The sequence below is a fragment of the Diospyros lotus genome, chromosome 7 (genome assembly GCF_014633365.1).
Source record: "Diospyros lotus cultivar Yz01 chromosome 7, ASM1463336v1, whole genome shotgun sequence".
In the NCBI taxonomy this organism is placed as follows: Eukaryota; Viridiplantae; Streptophyta; class Magnoliopsida; order Ericales; family Ebenaceae; genus Diospyros; species Diospyros lotus.
Genome location: NC_068344.1, coordinates 10,771,156 through 10,793,359, shown reverse-complemented (window position 1 = coordinate 10,793,359; position 22,204 = coordinate 10,771,156). Strand labels below are relative to the sequence as shown.

General features: G+C 37.8%; 1 protein-coding gene across 1 annotated transcript; it reads left to right on the top strand.

Moving 5' to 3' along the window:
- The first annotated feature begins 230 nt into the window (after positions 1-230).
- LOC127806298 (fructose-bisphosphate aldolase 1, chloroplastic-like) lies at positions 231-21,530 on the top strand. The gene is made up of 6 exons (XM_052343502.1): positions 231-577; positions 1,940-2,209; positions 2,329-2,438; positions 2,571-2,661; positions 20,348-20,617; positions 20,954-21,530. Exons 1-6 carry the CDS (start codon positions 407-409, stop codon positions 21,230-21,232), a joined length of 1,191 nt encoding a protein of 396 aa, XP_052199462.1. The 5' UTR covers positions 231-406; the 3' UTR covers positions 21,233-21,530.
- Positions 21,531-22,204: the final 674 nt, after the last annotated feature.

Here is a 22,204-nt window from a genome sequence, read left to right as displayed (position 1 = left end):
ATTTTGATAATAATAATTTTAAATAAAAATATTATAAATTTATATATATTATGTTAATTTATAAAAATTATTTATAAAATTTATAATTATCATCTTTATACAGTCTTTTGTCATTTATTAATATTAATTTTAATATATTATTTATTTATCACTTAGCTTATACGGCAAGAGCAAATTATTTATAAAACTTAATCGTACATTTCCATTCACAAATTATTGGTCCAACGTTTACACCAACCGTAGACCGCGATCCAACCCAGGCGGACTCTTCGAGAAAATCAATAATATTGTCTCGGCATGCGATGCGACTTCTTTGGCTTAGTATAACCTAACCAGGAGAGAGAGAGAGAGAGAGAGAGAGAGCCGGCGCCGTGCCGATCGATCGATTCGCTGTCGTTTTCTGCCCATGGCGTGTTCTTCGAGCTTGGTGAAGCTAGCGTCCTCGCAGTGGATCGGCGGTGGCGGACAACAGTCCCTCAATCAACGACCTGCTGGATCGTCCCTTCGCCTCTCCAGCCGCGGTGCCTCCGTCGTCGTCCGAGCCGGATCCTACACCGACGAGCTCGTCAAAACCGCCGTCAGTTCTCTCTCCTCAACTAATACCCGCGGCTGCTCATCTTCTTCACTCTTGTTAGCTATATGTTGGAATGCTGTCTGTGTACTCTTTATTTACTTTTAGGGCTGAGGGGGTTTACTTTTGCACTGTTTAGGGGAAAGAAGGTCTAATCATAATAATAATTATTATTATATTTAAATGCCCCCATTACATATATATTACACAAACACATAAAACATATATATAGCGAAGAGTATTTAAATAATTTCACTCAACGTCTTAGCAAAAAATATGCAAGACCTCCTAGAAAGCACATTTCTCATAATAATAATAATAATTATTATCGTGTTATAGATAAATAAAATTGAAAAAAAAACTACTATAGTTGAAGAGGGTATTTTGCATTATGTGGGCTTTTGTTCACTCCTGTTGGATCCAAGGAACAATTTTTTGTTTTTGTCTTTCTTCAGTCAAAGCTGCCAAGTGTTATTTAGTATGATGCATGGAATTAGCTGACTTTTTATTGCATAAAAATGGAAGCAGAATGGATATGTTGTTGCTTACATTGATACGTTTATGCATGGCTAAAAATACATCCATGACCCTGAACTTTACCCGTTTAACTATTTGTGCCCCTGAACTTGGAGGGGGACCTATTGTGCCCCTCAAGTTTCATTTTGGGACCTATTACACCACTCAAATCCCAAAATCGGTGACATACACTGGACAAAATTTTATTTATATTAATATAATATATATATGTTAATAAATTATACATAATTATTTTATCGTTGATAAAGTATACACAATTATTAAAAAATATATTAATATAATATATATATGTTATATATATATCCGCACACACATAGAGGCGGTGACAGTGAATGCAGTGAGATGAAGGAGATTGGTAGATTGGAAATTAAGAACGTGTGTGAGGGCATAATTGGCAGTTGGAGAGACCTATTTCATTTCTCACCTTCTGCAACCACATTTGATTTCATGTGTGGTGCTAACTGAACAATGAGGTGCATGATGGGTCCAAAATTGAAACTAGAGGTGTCTAATAGGTCCCAAATTGAAACTTGAGGGGCACAATAGGACCCCCCTTAAGTTCGGGGGCACAATTGGTTAAACGGGCAAAGTCCATGGATGTGTTTTTAGCCTTTATGCACGTTAAAAGTATATAAACATCATCAGGGATCGTGTTTGAAGGGTCTTTTTCCATGTTACAGTTATGTTTAACTTTCTTAGACGCTTAGTATGCTAAAAATGTAACTGTTAATTTTTTGTGTAGTCTAAGGCATGAAATGCAATGTGAACTTATTGGAAAAAGGAATTGAGAATGGTGCTTATTTGTGATTGTTTTTCTTGTTCTGGGTGTAGAAATCTATTGCATCTCCTGGTCATGGCATTCTTGCTATCGATGAATCAAATGCCACCTGTGGGAAGAGATTAGCATCTATTGGCCTCGACAATACGGAAGCCAATCGACAAGCTTATAGACAGCTTTTGCTGACTACTCCTGGCCTAGGTGAATATATTTCTGGTGCAATTCTTTTCGAGGAGACACTTTACCAGTCAACAACAGACGGGAAGAAGTTTGTGGATTGTTTGGGTGATGAGAATATTGTACCTGGCATCAAAGTTGACAAGGCATAATTTTTCACGTTCACTTATCTGCTAAATGTTATTCTTTTATAAGTTAAAAACTAATTCTTTCTTTACATCATCGTCATTTATTTAATTCTCTGTTGTCCAACACCTGTTTTCAGGGTCTGGTTCCCCTTCCAGGATCCAACAATGAATCGTGGTGCCAGGGATTAGATGGATTGGCTTCTAGATCTGCTGAATACTACAAGCAAGGTGCTCGTTTTGCAAAATGGTAAGCTATGTTTTTTCATATTTTCTCCTTCTAGTGCTTACTGAAAATTTCTGGGTGAAATGAAAGTGTGGTATATGGCCCTGGTCAAGGAAACATCATGTTATGTTTAATTACGACTGCATGAATTCACAGGCGAACAATCATCAGCATTCCTTGCGGTCCTTCAGCTTTGGCAGTGAAAGAAGCTGCTTGGGGTCTTGCACGTTATGCAGCCATTTCTCAGGTTTGTCTGTACTTGTATCACTTTTTTCTCCCTCTCTTTTTGAGCTGGCAATCCATGTCTACTAGAGTAATGATAGGGGCAAGATTTCCTTTCTTAATGTTTCTAACTGGGTTCATTCTTTTCTTTATAAACAAAAAGACACAAACTTAGGTCACTCCATGTGTTAAGAATCAAACAAAAAGAAGAGAGCTTGTTGGTCATTTTTGCAATAGAGTGCAGCAGGGGTGCACACTTCAGCGGCCCAACTAAATTAATTTCAACAAATAAAAGGCAAATATGTGCCATAGTCAAATTTGTATATTATCAAGTTATACCAAGAAAAGATCAATTTCAATATCTTGATTCCATTGTTCAAAAAAATGAGAGATTACAGAGAATGTTGCTCATAAATCAAGACATAATTGGTAAAAGTGAAGAAGTCGGAACAACATTTTGCAATTGTAAAATCCCCTTAAAACTGAAATGGAAGTACTATTGGACAGCTATAATGCCATTTTGTTTGTGTGAGTTGGAATGTTGAGTGGTCAAGTACCAAAATGGGCAAAATGGGAGTATAGATTAGATGAGAATGTAATGGCAGATGTGCGACTATACAAGAAATGACAACGTAAGAAACGAAATTATATGTAATAAAGTCGAGGTGATGACTATGTCACGAGCCTAAGGGCATAATTGTAATAGACCTACAATAGCAGTAGCATGTGTACTTAGCGATTACCACTTATGATGATTGTACCTAATCGGTTACGCCTAATAAGACGAGGGTGATAGCCTATAAAAGGCATTGTAACAGAGGATGGGAACTATCAATGAAAGCATTCAATTCTTTCCCTCTCTCTCTTTTCAAATTCTCTCTCCAAATTCTCTTTGATCTACTACTTTCCCAGAATTGTCCAAGCCTTTGATTTGAGGCTTGACATTTTAGTATCAAAGCCGGTGATCCTCGGCAGCGTCTCTGTGATTGGAAGCGAGGTGGATTGTGAGCAAACGATAGTGGAAGAAACGAGACTCATGCAATTAGAGTCTAGGATGGAAGTGCTGGAGTTTGGAATGACACAGGCACATGAAACTATTAACTCTAAGCAAGGAAGATGTAGCTGAAATCAAAGATGGAATGCGGGAGGAATTGGCGGCATCCCGTGAGGATATGTAGTGGGAATTGGAGAGACAAAGATGTGATGGATTAGTTTGGACAAAGGATCAATAACGTGTTCAACATGTTGTTGTCTCTACCACAATTCTGCTTGCCTTTGGAATTCCTTCCTCAATCTGGAGCTAATATGAATTTAGCTGGATTTGGCATACTTTCGAGACCTCCAAGGGGAACAGAGTCGGAGGAAGTGCAAGGAATGGGGCCAAACATTCAGGTAAGGGATCTTAATCCTCAATCCGATAACCACACACCGATGCCAAAGTTGGAGATACTGTTGTTTGATGAATCTAGGCCAAGGTGGTGGATCCGACGATGTGACCGTTTCTTTCAATACTACAATGTGGCTAAGCCACAACGAATTACCTTGGCTACAACATATCTCAATAATACGGCTGATTCTTGGTTCTAAGGATGGTCAAGATCCAAAGTGATTGGGGTAAGGTGGATTGACTTTGCAGAGGAAATGTGTAAGAGATTTGGAAAGAAGAACATGACGGATGTAATAAAAGAGTTAAATAAACTCAAATAGGAGGGGATTGTCATAGAGTATCTAGAAAAGTTTGAGGAGTTAGGAGCCTTAATGTGGAATGCTTAGCCAACACTCACTGAGCAATATTTTGTGTCCAGCTTCCTTAGTGGACTCAAGGACGAGTTGAGATCAATGGTTAAGATGATAATGCCAACCACTGTTAGGCAGGCAGCAGAGAAGGCTCGACTACAAGAATTAACGTTGGAAGCTATTTACAAGAGAAATAAGGTCCCCGTCCCCTCTCGAACGGTTCCCCTAATTAGTTTGCCTACTAATGGAAACACTATGGACGTAGGAGTAGCATTGACTTCAGGCTTGCCAAGGGGAAATCAGCAGACCTTGACCATCAGAAACCCCATTATTGAGCAGCAGAGGAAGCAAATGGGGTTGTGTTATAAATATGGGGACCGTTATCCCCGGCCATCAATGCTAAAGGCAACTATTGAACATGGAAGGAGATGAAGAGAAGATAGCCTAGGAGGAGGAAGAGGATAGTGGGGAGGGTGTGGAGGAGACCCTTAAAGATGATCCCATTGATGAAGGGGGAGAAATTCCATTCCATGCACTTAAGGGGGGACTCGCGAGTAAGATCATTAAAATAGAAGGCCAAGTGGGGAGGAGAAATGTAACACCCCAAGTTTAGAAGTCCTAAATTTAGATGTGTTAACGTTCATTTCACTTTAAATGCGGAAATAAAATAAATTCGTTTTCAGTTTATCTCTTTTTACTTCCTATATTTACCATACATATATATATATATTTATTTTTTTTATAAAATTCTACAGAAATTTCGGTAGAGTTTCCCTTGTAAATTTGACTTATCCAACCTGTAGTGGGACATCGCATCCTCAACAATAGAAATATTAACCAACTAAGTAAATAACTGAGTCCCAATGGAAGATTTGAGTCTAACTAAACCAAAACTATCTTATTCGAAATTTCAAAATTAAACAATTAAAGGAATGGGTAAATAAATGAATAATGAACAAGTGTCTCAAACCATAAGTCCAAAATTAAAATCCTATGCCATGGGTTATTGGGTGAGTCTGCCTCCAACCGATTTGCTTAATTCATTTAGCTCTCATCACCTAAAACGTGGGGAAAATAAAGGGGTGAGCTGAAGCTCAGCAAGTAAACTCCATGCACATGATGCATGCTTGTGACATGCAAAGTTTGAATAAATTTCAAAAAAATATATCTCTATCTACTTTAACTTCTCAAAACATTTAATTACTATTGTGAGCTCATAGGGTGTATCATTTAGCCAATCAGAATGCAATGGGCAATTCTTATTTGGAACCAAGTTCATTCCACCAGTAGTATCGCAAAGCAGTTAAAAATTTCTTTCCACTTTCAACTTTCACATTCACATTACTTCATTAGTCGAGTGCACTGGTCCCCCATGCCCCATTTCCCACTCACATTATTCATGGCATAGACATTCACCAATTTCCTTTAAAACTTGAGTTACATATCTTTGAAGGAAAATTTGTACCTTTACACATCTTTCATTTGAAAACATTTAACTTTCTCAAATCAATGCCTATGCGTGCTCATTGATGCAATGGCGTGAGATATATACATGCTTACTCATTTTTTATTGTATGTAAGGAAATGACATAGAGTAATGAAAAGATTTAGCATTAAATATCTACAAGCGAACCACAAAGCACAATTTTTCTACATTAACTGTTCAACATGGGGTGAAAATTAGAGAGAGTTTACTTACCTGAAGTCTTTAAAGTTTACTTCTTGGATTTGCAAGTGGAGGAGTCTTAGTTGCCCACGACGTCAATGTGCCAAAAAAAAAATCCTAGTTCATTATCATTCATTTCAAAAATTTCAATAATCCTTATCTTCTAAACATGACTCCAGTTCACTACTATATTTTCTTAAGTTAATTTATTATAATACATGTATAAATAACATTAAATGCAAAAATATAAAGAAATCATTTACAATAGGGACCTACTAGTGAAACACTACTCATTTACAAATTCAAACTTTTGGCCCTTGCGAAGACAAGCATAAATTGAAATTCTTAGCGTAAAATCATGTGAATCTAATTTAGTGGGCTAAATAACTCAGAGAGCTACATTCTCAATTAAATTCACATCAAGATTCAGATTACATGACTCTCAAAATATTTTCCAAATCCACAAACATATTTTTTTTTTCTTTGGCAGCACGCAGTAAAATATTTTAAAAGTTATTTTGAAATAGGAAATGATGTAAAATTATAAAATTTACACAGGATGTATTAAACTCTTATAAGTTCATCATATTTAAAAATGAGCTCATGACAACAACATTTAGGGTTCCAAAACATTTTTCTATCCTCCAAAACACTGTTCTCGTATAAATCTACCCATGTATACAAAAAATGTCATAAAAACTTCCCTTCGAATGATGTCATTCTAAGTCCATATGATAGACAACTCACAGGGGGTCATTTTCCAATTTGAATCTTCCCAAAATTCAATATATACAATTTTTGACGAATTTTTAAAATAGGAGCAGGAAAGCTGTCGAATCTGGACAACATTTGTTATTCCATTAAATCTATCAAAATTGCATGTCTATAATACCCAATTGATATAAAATTGAACCCGTCATATGTATTCAACCACATCTATGTATATATATTGTATATAAAAAACACATCTTATTAAAGGCTGATTTGGGGAAAATCAAATAAAAGGGAAGTTACCTTCTTCTTCTTCTTGGGAGAGGTGATGCGTGTGTTGAGAGAAGAGAGAAGTGAGATGTGTGAGGGAGAGAGAGAGAGAGGTGTGAGGTTTGGGAGAGGGAAAAAGGTGTATTAGGGTTTTTTTTTCTTTATATATATTAGGTTTTGAGTTGGGTGGGCTTTATTTGGGCTTTTTGGGTTTTTTTTCTCACTTATTGGGCCAAGAATGAGTCTCTTATAAATTAAACCCAACATTAAATTAATTTGTGTTCTAGATCCTACTAAGTGCTATTAAAAATTTTCAATTCAAATAAATGTATTTAGCCACTTGAACTGAATTTGATAAAAAAATTAATACACTTGAAAATTTTTAAATTAATAATAATAACACATTGAACTGCATAATAACAAATTACGATTTTTTTTTTCCTAATTAACACATTGAGCTTGATAGCGTCTAATTCCTTCCACTGCATAGCAAGGCTCAATAATTAGCAGTAATAATTATAATTTAATCATTTATTATGACATAAGTAGTAAAATTACGCAAAATTTATAAATGCATGTAAAATGACACTTGGTGTTACAACTCTGCTTGTTACAGCCCTTTATGATTCCAGAGTGGAAATGGGAACCAGTAGGCATGGACTTTGTTGTTGGCTTACCTAATACAAAAAAGGGTTATAATTCTATCTGAGTGATTGTAGATTGTCTTACTAAGTCAGCACACTTCTTGCCAGTAAAGATTACTTATAATATGGAAAAGTATGTAGAGTTGTACGTGGCAAAAATTGTCAAATTTCACGGAGTTTCGTTATCCATTGTATCTGATCGCGACCCGAAATTTACCTCCACATTTTGGAAAAGCCTACATAAGGCCATGGGTACACAATTGAGGTTTAGCATAGCCTTTCATCCACAGACAAATGGGTAGTCAGAGAGAACAATTCAAACCTTTGAGGATATGTTGAGAGCTTGTATAATTGATTTTCGGGGTACTTGGGACGAATTCCTCCCATTGGTTGAGTTTTCTTACAATAATAGCTACCAAGTAGCGATCGGTATGGCACCTTATGAGGCATTGTACGGAAGAAAATGTAGATCGCCAGTTCACTGGGATGAGGTTGGAGAAAGAAAATTGTTGGGCCCAGAGATAGTACAGCAGACTGTCGAGATTGTTGAGAAAATTCGCCAACGGATGAAAATAACGCAGAGTAGACAGAAGAGCTATGCTGATAATAGAAGGAAGCCATTGGAATTTGCTACAGGTGATATGGTCTTTTTGAAAGTGGCACTAATGAAAGGAGTTATGAGATTTGGAAAGAAAGGAAAGTTAAGCCCACGCTTCGTTGGACCCTTTGAAATATTAGAAAGGGTTGGTGACTTGGCTTATCGGGTTGCACTGCCACCAGCATTATCAGGGGTACACAATGTATTCCATGTCTCCATGCTGAGAAATTATATCCCAAACACCTCTCACATTCTCAGTTATGAGTCGCTGAATCTTCATGAAGATTTAACATACGAGGAATCATCGATCAAAATCTTAGAGAAGGCCGACAAGGAACTAAGGAGGAAGAAGATAACGTTAGTCAAGGTCCTATGGAGAAATCATGCGGTAGAAGAGGCCACTTGGGAGCACGAGGATGAGATGCGTGCCAAGTATCCACACCTTTTTTGTAAGTTCTAATTTCGAGGACGAAATTTATTTTTAGGGGGTAAGGAGTTGTAACACCGAGTGTTATTTTACGTACATTTATAAATTTTGCATAATTTTACTGCTTATGCCATAATAAATTATTAAATTATAATTATTACTGCTAATTATTGAGCCTTGTTATGCAGTGGAAGTAATTAGACGCTGTCACGCTCAATGTGCCAATTAGGGAAAAAAAATCGTAATTTGTTATTATGCAGTTCAATGTGTTATTATTATTAGTTTAAAAATTTTCAACTGTATTATTTTTTTATCAAATTCAATTCAAGTGGCTAAATATATTTATTTGAATTGAAAATTTTTAATAGCACTTAGTAGGATTTAGAACACAAATTAATTTAATGTTGGGTTTAATTTATAAGAGACTCATTCTTGGCCCAATAAGTGAAAAAAAAAATCCAAAAAACCCAAATGAAGCTCATCCAACTCAAAACTTAATAATAATAATAAAAAAGAAACCCTAATACACCTTTTTCCCCTTCCCAAACCTAGCTTCACTCTCTCTCCCTCACACATCTCACTTCTTTCTTCTCTCAACACACACATCACCTCTCCCAAGAAGAAGAAGAAGAAGAAGAAGAAGGTAACTTCCCTTTTATTTAATTTTTCCCAAATTTGCCTTTAATAAGATGTGTATTTTATATACAATATATATATATATATATATAGATGTGGCTGAATACATATGATTGGTTCAATTTTATATCAATTGGGTATTATAGGCATGCAATTTTGATAGATTTAATGAAATAACAAATGCTGTCTAGATTCGATAGCTTTCCTGCTCCTATTTTAAAAATTCGTCAAAAATTGTATATGTTGAATTTTGGGGAGATTCAAATTAGAAAGTGACCCCCTGTGAGTTGTCTATCATATGGACTTGGAATGACATCATTTGGAGGCTCGTAGAAGTTTTTATGACATTTTTCGTATATATGGGCATATTTATACGAGAATAGTGTTTTGGAGGATAGAAACATGTTTTGGAACCCCAAATGTTGCTGTCATGAGCTCATTTTTAAATGAACTTATAAGAGTTTAATACATCTTATGTAAATTTTATAATTTTACGACATCGTTTCTTATTTCAAAATGATTTTTGAAATATTTTATTACGTGCTGTTAGAGAAAAAAAAATCTGTTTGTGAATTTGGAAAATATTTTGAGGGTCCTGTAATCTGAATCTTGATGTGAATTTAATTGAGAATGTAGCTCTATGAATTATTTAGCCTACTAAATTGGATTCACGTGATTTTGTGCTAAGAATTTCAATTTATGCTTGTCTTTGTAAGGGCTAATAGTTTGAATTCGTAAATGAATAGTGTTTCATTAGTAGGTTTCTATTGTAAATGTTTTCTTTATATTTTTTCATTTAATGCTATTTATACATGTAGTATTATAATAAATTAACTTAAGAAAATATAGTAGTGAACTGGAGTCATGTTTAGAAGGTAAGGATTATTGAAAATTTTGAAATGAATGATAATGAACTAGGATTTTTTTGGCACATTGGCATCGTGGGCAATTAAGACTCTTCCTCTTGCAAATCTAAGAAGTGAACTTTAAAGACTTTAGGTAAGTAAACTCTCTAATTTTCACCCCATGTTGAACGGTTAATGTGGAAAAATTGTGCTTTGTGGTTGGCTTGCAGATATTTAATGCTAAATCTTTTCGTTACTTTGTGTCATTTCCTTATATACAATAAAAAATGATTAAGCATGTATATATCTCATGCCATTGCATCAATGAGCATGCATAGGGCATTGATTTGAGAAAGTTAAATGTTTTCAAATGAAAGATGTGTAAAGGTACAAATTTTTCTTCAAAGATATGTAACTCAAGTTTTAAAGAAAATGGGTGAATGTCCATGCCATGAATAATGTGAGTGGGAAATGGGGCGTGGGGGACCAGCGCACTCGACTGATGAAATAATGTGAATGTGAAAGTTGAAAGTGGAAAGAAAATTTTAACCGCTTTGCGGTACTACTGGTGGAATGAACCTGGTTCTAAATAAGAATTGCCCACTACATTTTGATTGGCTAGATGATACACCCTGTGAGCTCACAATAGTAATGAGAAGTTAAAATAGATAGAGATATATTTTTTTGAAATTTATTCAAACTTTGCATATCACAAGTATGCATCATGTGCATGGAGTCTACTTGCTAAGCTTTAGCTCACCCTTTTATTTTCCCCACGTTTTAGGTGATGAGAGCTAAATGAATTGAGCAGATCGCTTGGAGGCAGACTCACCCAATAACCCATGGCATAGGATTTTAATTTTGGATTTATGGTTTGAGACACTTGTTCGTTATTCATTTATTTACCCATTTCTTTAATTGTTTAATTTTGAAATTTCGAATAAGATAGTTTTGGTTTAATTGGACTCAAATCTTCCATTGGGACTCAGTTATTTACTTAGTCGGTTAATATTTCTATTGTTGAGGATGCGGTGTCCCTTTACAGGTTGGCTAAGTCAAAATTTACAGGGGAGATTTTGCCAAAATTTTTATAGAATTTTATAAAAAAATAAAAAAATATATATATGTATGGTAAATATAGGAAGTAAAAAGAGATAAGCTGAAAACGAATTTATTTTATTTTTGCATTTAAAGTGAAATGAACGTTAACACATCTAGGTTTAGGACTTCTAAACTTGGGGTGTTACAAGAAAGATCATGGTGTTGATTGAGGCAACACCCACAGCTTCCTCAGTGAAGCAACTGCCACTGAATTAGGGTGCAAGCTCACGGCTACTACTCCCCTCTCAATAACAGCAGCTAATGGATGCAAGATGTATAGCCACTATAAGGGTGTGGGGTTCAAATGGCTGATGCAAGGGGAGGAATTCTCTATAGACTAGAGAATTTTAGAGCTGGGAGGCTGTGATATAGTCCTAGGGGTGGACTGGATGAGGACAGTAAGTCCTTTAACCTTTGATTTCAACAAATTGGAAGTCACGCTGGATCTGGGAGGGAAGAAGTTGACACTGAGTGGTAGTTTAGATGTAAGGGAGTGTAAGGTGATTATTGGCAAAAGGCTGCAAAGGCTACTATCCAAAGGGAAGGCGTAGATATCTCATATGTTCTCCATTCGAGTTATGGAGGTGGATGAGGGAGAACCGGAGGGCCCTCCAGTCGCTAAGCTCTTTACAAAGGTAACCTACTTATTGATTTCCTTTTGTATTTTCTGTTATAGGGTCTTGTCCTTAGCTATAGGCAGTTAGGCTATTTGTTATATTAAACATGGGTGCATGTGGGAGGTTGTTAGGCCATATATAAGTCACAACTGAGGATGAAAAATTATGTTTTTGATTGATAAATGAAGTTTGATTTCCCTTCTCCAAATTCTCTCTCTCTCTCTCGATCTCTCTCTCCCTCACTTTTTGTTCTTCTGATTCTCCCTATTTTTCTTCTAAATTTCCCCCTTCATTCTTCCAATTTTCAATCCAATCCTAGGTTAAACCCTAGGTACACAACAATTGGTATTGGAGCCAACGATTCTCGGCTTTGATTCCAATGAACTCGTAGCAATATGGTTTGAATGACAGAATTCTAGCAATGGTCTAAACCAATGGTTCTCGACTCTTGATAGGTGAGTGCTAGCAACAATTTCGATCAAATTCTGAGGAATCTAAGGACGGGTCATAATCGAGAGAGCAAAACAACTCTCGATTCGTGATTGGTGATCGAAGGTGAGCCGATCGTTTTTCTACGGGAACTCAAGCGGCCTTCAACGATTGATGCAAATTAGGAAGTCGACGACAGGAAGCAAGTTTCTGCGTGATGGTTGAACATCAACGAGTTGCTGGTCTTATGCAGTTCTAGCAAATCAGAGCGGAGGCGATTCTGACCTTGATAGATGGTGATTGGGTGAGGCGAGCAAGCAAGTCTGACCTAGACGGTGATGAGCAATTTTGGGTGAGGCGAGCGCGAATTCAATTAGGTGCGTTGCTAGTGTTGCTGCTTTGACCAGTCGGCGATTACAAACTAGATGGTGAGAAGCGAATTTGGGCGACTTCTTAAACCCATCGTAGTTGCTATCAGATTTCGGAAATTCTAGTTCTAGTAGCAGATTCGTTGAGCCTCGTTTGTGGTTTCAATTCGATTTAAGGGAAGTAGAGATCGATTCAGTCACAGGAGTAATCTGGGCTTTTGGTTCAAATTGTGCAAAATTCCTTAGCTGCGACAGAAAAGAGGGACTTTGGTTGCTACAATTGCGATTCAAGAAGGCAGGAGGTTAATTCTTGGCTGCGCATCTTGACATCCTTATAGTTGATCAAGGGAGGCGAGCAGCCCAGGTGATTCCAGCGTGCAATTCTGACTATTTCAGTGAAGTTTGGCATTCGAGACAGAGAAGCAACTAGGTGGTTTCCGTTGAATCTCGGAATTAATTCCAATGCAAGAGGAGGGGAGTGTTGGCTGAAATAGAGGCTTGGAAATTTGAAGGCAATTGGGCCAATAGGCTTCGTCAATGCTTTCGAGGACTCGTATAGCAAGTTCTGGAGCTGAATTTTGTGACTCTCAGTTGTGAAATCTGGTAATCTTGTGAAGTGGAAGTGCAAAGTAGATCCCAGTGAACTTCGACAAATCCGAGTTGAAGGCCAGGGCAATTAATTTCAGTGATTAGGAAGTCCAATGACTAATAGTAGTGAATCAGTGAAGAGAATTCCACAGGAGGTGATTCCAATCGAATTCTAGGCTATGAGTCAAGGGAAACAAAGGTTAATTTCGGCTTTGAATTTTAGTTAACTTGTTCAAAGAAGAACGGTATGTATAGAATAGAACCTCTACCCCTTGGTCTTCGAAGTGTCATGTTCGGGAGAAACTGACCATGGGGAGCAGTGCATGCATGAGACAATGGGAGTCTCAATTGCTGCAGAAGAGTGCTTCATTTTCAATGGGATGTCCTGTTCGTGAGATGTCAACCATGGGGAGCAGTGTACACATGAAACAAATGGGGTCTCAATTGCAGCAGAAGAAGGTTGTGTTTTTAGTCGGAGGCAAAAATCATGAGAATTTTGGCCAAAATCATGAGATAGGGGAAAAGAAATTTGATAACGAGTCCATCCAATTGGACAAGGAAACAAGAAAAGTGATACATGAATCGTGCGTGGAATGCGGTTGTGTACTATGAGAGTAGTTGCAGGAGCTTGCATGGATGTTGACTAAGAGGTATAACGTCAGCTTTTCCGTTGAATTCTTCGATAAATAAAAAAGAAATCTTTTAGATGATTATCGTGAAAGTTCTAACCAAGAGTAGTCCCTTAAAATGGGGCAACCTAAGGAGAGGTTCAGAGATTGGGGCTTGTCTAATGTGGTAGAAGAGTTCAACAAAATTAGACAGGTAGGGTTAGTGATGGAGTACTAATTGAGGTTTGAAGAGCTGATAGCCTTGATGCTCAATCATAGCCCCTATTTGACAAATGCCTATTTCGTTTCAAGCTTCATAATTAGATTGAAAGAAGAGATTAGGCCAATGGTGACGGTGCTTCAGCCCAGAACTCTCAATCATGCTGCTGATAGTGCCAGGCTCCATGAATTAACGTTGGAAGCATTGAAGAAGAAACAGAGAGATAGAGATGCTGATGGAACAACATGGGATCAGGCAAATCTGATTGAAGGACCATCCATCGGTGTGGATGATGGTGTTGGAGCCTTTCCTCAGATTTTGGACTTATCGAAATTTGAGAAACAATCAGATTTGGAACAAAACATGGATCCATTAGATAAGCTGATTAGAAAATAGGTTGGAGCTGAGAAACAATCAGATTAGGACCTGGACAACGGAAACTGATCCTAAGGCTGATGAACTTGGACTGGCATTAAGGAAGAAGCTGGAGGTTGAGAAAAGGCATTCTTTCGATGAGATTTTGGCTTTGAAGAAGGCTGAGCTGTGTTTGACTTGGGTTAAAATAGGCAACGAGAAGGTGAAGCCAACACTAGCTGGAGGAAAGCTAAGGGATATAGTGGAAGAAGCCAAAGATTTTGCCGAAAGGAACAAAACTTTCGTTGCTGTGCTGGTTTCTACTCCCACTGGCAAATCCAAGTTGCTGTCTATTGCATTGAGGGATGAACCGATGGCTGATTATGTTCTTAAAGTGGAGACCAATTTTGATTGGACAGCTATTGTGGGAGGCGGTTTTAGTGGGTTTGAATTCAATCAGGTTGCTTTTATTGAAGTTCCGGGCCAAATTATGTTTGGAATTGATCTTGGAAACCTAAGAACAAAGAAGAAGAGGAATAAAACATATGGGGAAAGCTGGTATTGGATAAGAGCAGTTGCCCAATTGCTACAAGTTCTTGGGGACAAGAACTCTCTCAAGGAGGGATAAATTATTGTGACTCCAAGGATTCTCAACGATAAATTAGTAAATATAATAGGAGTTTCATGCATTATACAATAATTGTAATTTTCTTTTGTATTTTTAGTTATAGGGATTTGTCCTTAGCTATAGACCGTTAGGCTATTTGTCGTATTGTACATGGGTGCATGTGGGAGGCTATTAGGCTATATATAAGCTACAACTGAGGATGAAAAATTATGTTTTTGATTGATAAATGAAGTTTGATTTCCCTCCAAATTCTCTTTCTCTCCCTCACTTTCTATGCTTCTGATTCTCCCTATTCTTCTTCTAAATTTTCCCTTCATTCTTCCAATTTCCAATCCAATCCTAGGTACCCTAAGTACACAACAATCCGTTACTCTTAGAATTGAAAGACTTGTTTGTTGAACCACAAATCCTTCCCCCAAACTGCTTTTTAACCATTCCATTCCCTTGAAACCCAATTTAGAGCCAATCAACTTCAAAGCCTACTGTTACCCACCTTTCCAAAAGGCTGAAATTAAAAAGACAAGTAAAAAGCATGCTCAGTGCTTCAATAATTTAGCCTAGCTAGAGCCCCTTCGCATCTCCCGTACTTTTGTCAAAAAGAAGGGCGACACCTGGCGCTTTTGCAGACTAGAGACAACTTATTGACCTCATTGTGAAAAACAAATTCTCCATTCCCTTGATTGCCTACTAGAAGAATTGAAAGGGGCTGCCATCTTCACTAAACTTGACCTATGTGTAGGGTATCATCAAATTAAGACAAATTGTGCAGACATATCGAAAACGACTTTTAGAACCCACTAGGGCCTCTACAAGTTCAGGGTGATGCCCTTAGGGCTCACCAATGACCCAACCACTTTCTAGGCCTTGATGAACCACTTATTTGCCCCTTACCTAAGGAAATTCATATTGGTTTTTTTCGATGACATTTTGTTCTACAACCCCAACCTCCAATAACACCTAACCCACCTTAAAACCACCTTTGAAATCTTGAAAACCAACCAGTTATATGTGAAACTTTCAAAGTGTTCCTTTGCAAAGAGTGAGGTGGACTATCTAGGGCATATTATCTTGGGTCAATGAGTTAGTACAGACCTAAAGAAAATTGCAGTCATGTTGGAATGGCCTAGGCCTTCATCTATCCGGGAGTTGAGGGGATTCTTAGGGCTAACTAGGTATTATAGGAGGTTTATACAACACTATGGGGTAATCAGTAAGCCCTTGATTGAATTACTCAAGGACAACTTCAAATGGAATCCCCAAGGTGAGTTTGCCTTCATTACACTTAAGAGGGCAATGACACAAGCCTCGGTTCTAGCCCTACTTGACTTTTCTAAGCCCTTCAATTGGAACGAATGCATGTGACAGTGGGGTAGGAGTAGTGTTGATATAGGGAGGGAGGCCCTTGGCCTATATCAGTCAAGCATTGGTTGCTAAGCATCGGGGAATGAGTGTGTATGAGAAAGAATTGCTAGCCATGATCATAGCCATTGATAAGTGGATGCACTACTTGGATGGAACTTAATTCATCATAAGGACAAACCATGCAAGCTTAAGGTACTTACTACAATAAAGATTGCATACCCAGCTACAAAGGAAGGGGGTGTCAAAATTATTGGGCCTTGATTATGTGATACAGTACAGGAAGGGCAATGAAAATATAGTGGCAGATGCCCTATTGAGAAGAGAAGAAGGGGCATGTGAAGACATTCCCGATTGGGTAAAAGAAGTGACTGAGAGCTATGATAGATTAGAATGGATTAAGTCCCTTCAGGTTCAGCTAGCAGTTAGACATACTAATGCTCAGAGGTATTCTATCTCCAATGATCTGATCAGGTTTAAGGGCAGATTGGTGGTGGGAGATGATAGAGAATTGAAGTACATGATATTGCAGGCACTACACAGCTCCCCCATGGGAGAACATTTGGGAGTCGGAGCCACTTACTACAGAGTAAGGCAGTTGTTCTTCTGGCCAGGGCTTAAAAAAGAGGTGACAGATTTTGTGGTAGCCTGCATGACTTGCCAACGGTGCAAGCATGAACAAGTGGCATACCTTGGGTTGTTATAGCCAGTGGCTATACTGAAGCAGACCTAGGAAGAGATTTCTATGGACTTTCTTGAGGGCTTGTCCAAGTCTAAAGGCAAGGATGTGATCTTGGTAGTGGTTGATAGGCTGACGAAGTTTGCTCACTTCATCAGCCTCACACACCCCTTCACAACTCAGGAAGTTGCTCGGGTGTTCCTTGATACAATGGCTAAGGTGCATGGGATCCCTAAATCCATCGTTTCAGATTGAGACAAGGTATTTACAAGCCATTTCTGGCAGGAGCTATTCAAGAGCCTAGGGGTAGGGCTACATATGTTAACAACATGCCACCCGGAGATAGATGGGTAGACTGAGAGGGTCAACTAGTGCTTGGAGTCCTACTTGAGGTGTATATGTTTTTCAAGGCCCAAGAGCTGGGGAAGGTGGCTATCCCTAGCACAATGGTGGTATAACGCGAGCTACCACAACTCAATCAAGAAGACCCCCTTTGAGGCTCTATTCGAATATAAGACCTCAGCATTACCATCAGTGACTGACTTCCAAGAGACACAAACCATCGTGGGAGAGTACTTGAAAAATAGGCAGGAGATGTTAACTATACTCAAGAAGGAATTGACTACAACTAGTAACCGAATGAAACAGACTGCAGATCACAAGAGGAGTGATTGGAGTTTCAATGTAGGAGACCAGGTCTTTTTGAAGGTAAAGAGGTTCTTGCATCATTCTTTTTTTGCCACACCCCCATCCAAGTTAAGTCCAAAATATTTTGGGCCTTTTCTTATAATTGAACAAGTGGGCAAAGTGGCCTACAAACTGTAGTTGCCTCTAGGAGTGGAGAACCATCCGGTGTTCCATGTGTCTCTCTTGAAGAAGTATGTGAAGTCTAATGCTACTATCAGCCCTGACTTATCGCTAGTGAATGAAGACATATAAGTAGAGGTGGAGCCACAAGCTATCTGATGTGAACGATAAAGATGCAAATGCAAGGGTTGTCTAGGAGCATGTAACTCCAAGTCTTGGGCCAATTACTCATTCAAGGGCTAAACAATTTTACAAGGAACTTAGAGTTATTTATTAGGAAGATTTCAACCCATTTAGAAGAGTTAGAATTCAAAGTGAAGGAGTTAAAACCCAAATTAATCACATTGCTTGTTTGCTTAGAAGTCTAGGGCTAGAATGCAACCTGGGTACTCCATGATCAAGTCCAAGCAGTCAGCCTATCTGCCAGGCCCAAGTCTTTTCAACAAGCCTAAGTCTCATAACTGATCACCCTTCATTTGTCCTTTATGTTTGAGGGTGTTTGTCTTTCATGTATCATTGTGTTTTATTATCATGATTTCATTTGTCAAAAGTGACGTGATGATGTTTTTTCTACTTTATGCTTTTGGTGTCTTTTATCATTACTAGCCCTTTTTTGTCAAAAGAGGCAATCATGATTCTCTTTGTCAAAAATGGCATCATGATGTTTTTTTTTCTATTTTTGGTGTCTTTTATCATCATTAGCCTGCTTTTGTCAAAAGAGACAATGATGTTGTCTATATTTAATTATTAGGTTTGTCTTTAAGACAAGTATTTATAAATGTGATCTTCTAATGTTTTGGCATGAACATTTTTATGAAGAAATTGCAGAGAGCATTTTTATCCTAATTCTTATCTAAACAATTCATTTGTTTAGTGACGAATTTATTTGATTCTTATCACTTTTCCTTCATCTGTCTTAGAGTGTGGCGAATTAAAACTAGTATTTTCTTGTTTGTGGCTAACTTTCTTATCAAACAAGGGTACTAGTATTTCTTTTGTATTTTGGGCACATCACTATCATAGACAAAAGGGTAATCCATCAGGGGCCCTTACCCCTAATCCAAATGGTGGTATAGTGGTCCCACCTACACTTGGAGAATACGACCTGGGAATACCTTCCCCAGCTGTTGAAGCAATTCCCACGAATTGCTCAACTACTTACCTTCCTTGGGGACAAGGAAGATTTCAAAAGAGGGGCACGAGCCTAAGGGCATAATTGTAATAGACCTATAGTAGTAGTAGCAGTAGCATGTGTACTTAGCGGTTACCACTTATGATGATTGTACCTAGTCGGTTACGCTTAATAAGCCGAGGGTGATAGCCTATAAAAGACATGGCAATAGAGGATGGGAACTATCAATGAAAGCATTTGGTTCTTTACCTCTCTCCCTTTCTCTCTCTTTTCAAATTCTCTCTGATCTACGACTTTCCCGGAATTGTCCAAGTCTCTGATCCAAGGCTTGACAGAAGATAATTTGCAGGACGGAGGAGACATGGTGTGAAAAAGGCCAATAGATGCACTTATGAGACGAGTTGATGAAATGGAGGAAGTTTGTAGCAAAAGTTGAAGAGGAAGATGAAAAAAACAAAAAACTTGATACCCTTAAGCATGACAGAAGATATAATGATCTTAAATAGGATATGACCATAGGTAATAGAATTTATATAGTCAACCCCAATGAGATTAAAGCTTGTGATAGTTGTCATCATATTGCCTCGTAATGGATTCAAGATAATGGCAAAAAGTAATTTGAAACTTCAATTAAAGAGTCATGGGGCCTATTCTTCTTCAAGAATTCCTTTAACAAGTTATAAGATCGCTTTGACTTGGTAGATGAATGAGTCTTTTGTAAGTTTTGATGCTTGTTAATGGTTAATGTCATATTATATACTGATTCAAGTTTCATCAGAAATTTTTATTGCTTCATGCTCAAGCTTTTCTGGTAGAATTTGGCTCCCTCAAACTAATTTTTAAATATTCTTTTGTTAATTTTTAAGGTTTAAATTTTGCTTACAAGTCTAATGACTTATTTGGGATTTGTTTGTTTCAACATTTTCCTGTAACTTGAGAACCAGAACTTTTTCTGGCGCTCTTGTCATCAAGAATTTTTGAGCAACAAAATAAAGCATATTTGGTGCAAATTTTCATTTTCATTATTTTCTAAATGAGTCTTTTAAATAAAAATATAAAAAAAAAATGCTATCACTTTTTACCAAACCAAGTGACAACACATGGATAAAAGGAAATCATGGTTCATTACCACTTTGAATCTTCTCAGAAATAAGGGAAAATGCGCTTTATTTATTTTTTTCCCAGAAACAAAATACAGGATGCTTGTAATGGCAATTTTCTTTTTATGTTCTGTTGCTGCATCAGTTGTCTGCCATTTCTTTTTTCATGCCGGGCTTTATTGTGCAGGACAATGGTCTCGTGCCTATTGTTGAACCTGAGATTCTTCTTGATGGGGATCACCCTATTGAGAGGACACTTGAGGTGGCGGAGCGTGTTTGGTCCGAAGTCTTCTACTATTTGGCAGAGAACAATGTGATATTCGAAGGAATTCTCCTTAAGCCTAGCATGGTAACCCCAGGGGCTGAGCACAAAGACAAGGCCTCTCCAGAAACCATTGCCAAATACACACTCACTATGCTTAAGAGGAGAGTGCCTCCTGCAGTTCCAGGAATCATGGTACTAATGCATAAACCTTCCCTGATAAATATGCATTTAATTGCTTGTCTGTTTGTTTTAGCAATGATATAGTTCCAACAGTGAAGTATTTTTACCTTGATATCAATTAACAAAGTCAGCATTAGCCTCCAGTTTGTTCTTAATCATTTTATAGACTATGTTCCTATATAGACAATGCGTTTATAGCTCAAGCAACTGGTGGTGTTTATTTTCAATGGCAAATACCATGTACCACACGCTTTACTACTGGCTGGATGCTATATTGTTTTTCATGCTAGTTTCCTTATTCAGATTTGTTATTGATGTCTAAAGAAATTGTACTTGTTTGCTTTGTAGTTCTTGTCAGGAGGACAATCGGAAGTGGAAGCAACACTGAACCTGAACGCGATGAATCAAAGTCCTAACCCATGGCACGTTTCGTTCTCTTATGCGCGGGCTTTGCAGAACACCGTGCTTAAGACCTGGAAAGGACACCCCGAGAATGTGGAAGCTGCTCAGAAGGCACTTTTGGCGCGTGCGAAAGCAAATTCCTTAGCTCAACTTGGAAAGTACTCTGCCGAGGGTGAGGCTGAGGAGGCTAAGAAGGGAATGTTCGTTAAGGGCTACACTTATTAATCTCGTCTCTTAAAGCTGTTGGCCTCTACTTGTCTTCTTAGTCCGATTTTTATCTTTTTTCTCTATACCCCCTTTTGTTAACTATAAATGCCAGGGACACCTACTGGATGAAGCTCACTTTGTTTCCTTTATCATCGGGTCCTTTGAATAATGACTAGGAATGGAAGATTATATCAAACTACAACCCAGTAGAAAGGGTTGGAGAGAGTGAAGATGCATGTACCGTTATGTTTATTAAACAACCTCCGGATCTTGTTATAAATGCAGTCTCCTGTAACATGGAGAATATGTTGTGATCTTTCTAGTTCTTGGTACTGTTGGGAAATATGAATTCAAATGGGATATGAAATTGAAACTGGACTTATTTGATTTCACACAGTGAAATTGGGTGGAGGCACGTTGAGTTATTGGAACGAAAAACAAAATCACAACGGAAATCGCTTGTTTTGCCATAGCCTAAAATCGTAACACACAGATTACTCTTGAGAGTTCATTCCTCCTACGCAAGTTGGAACACGAGCATTGTTTCTTTCTTTCAATTGTCCAGCAAATTTTTCAGCAGCCATTCTAATATATATACCGCTAATATATATACCAGCATGCATGAGCATGCTTCTCTCCCATTTGCCCACTTCCTCCATACTTGGTGGAAGTGGGTTCAACTATCGATTGCAGTTCTTTCTGCAATTGCACACAGCGTTGCAGATTCGATCCTAGATCTGGATTTGGACCCAGGTTTGAATTTAGATTTGGAGTTGGATTGGAAGCCTGCTATGGGCAAACCGACACGGGTACATGACTTGGATTTATTATATGTACCTTTTTAGTTTTTTTCCTTCTATAGGTCTCATGTTGAGACACATGTTTTTGGCACTAGCATTTTTATTTTGAACATTTGGACTCCAAGATGGTGTTGTATATTATTGCAAAAGCATTCATATGTTATTCAAATGGTTTGTGAAATTAGCCACA

Coding starts and splice junctions, on each gene's coding strand:
- LOC127806298 (XM_052343502.1), top strand. CDS start 407: ATGGCGTGTTCTTCGAGCTTGGTGAAGCTAGCGTCCTCGCAGTGGATC. Junction 578..1,939: donor ACGAGCTCGTCAAAACCGCC/GTCAGTTCTCTC, acceptor TTCTGGGTGTAG/AAATCTATTGCATCTCCTGG. Junction 20,618..20,953: donor CTGCAGTTCCAGGAATCATG/GTACTAATGCAT, acceptor TTTGCTTTGTAG/TTCTTGTCAGGAGGACAATC.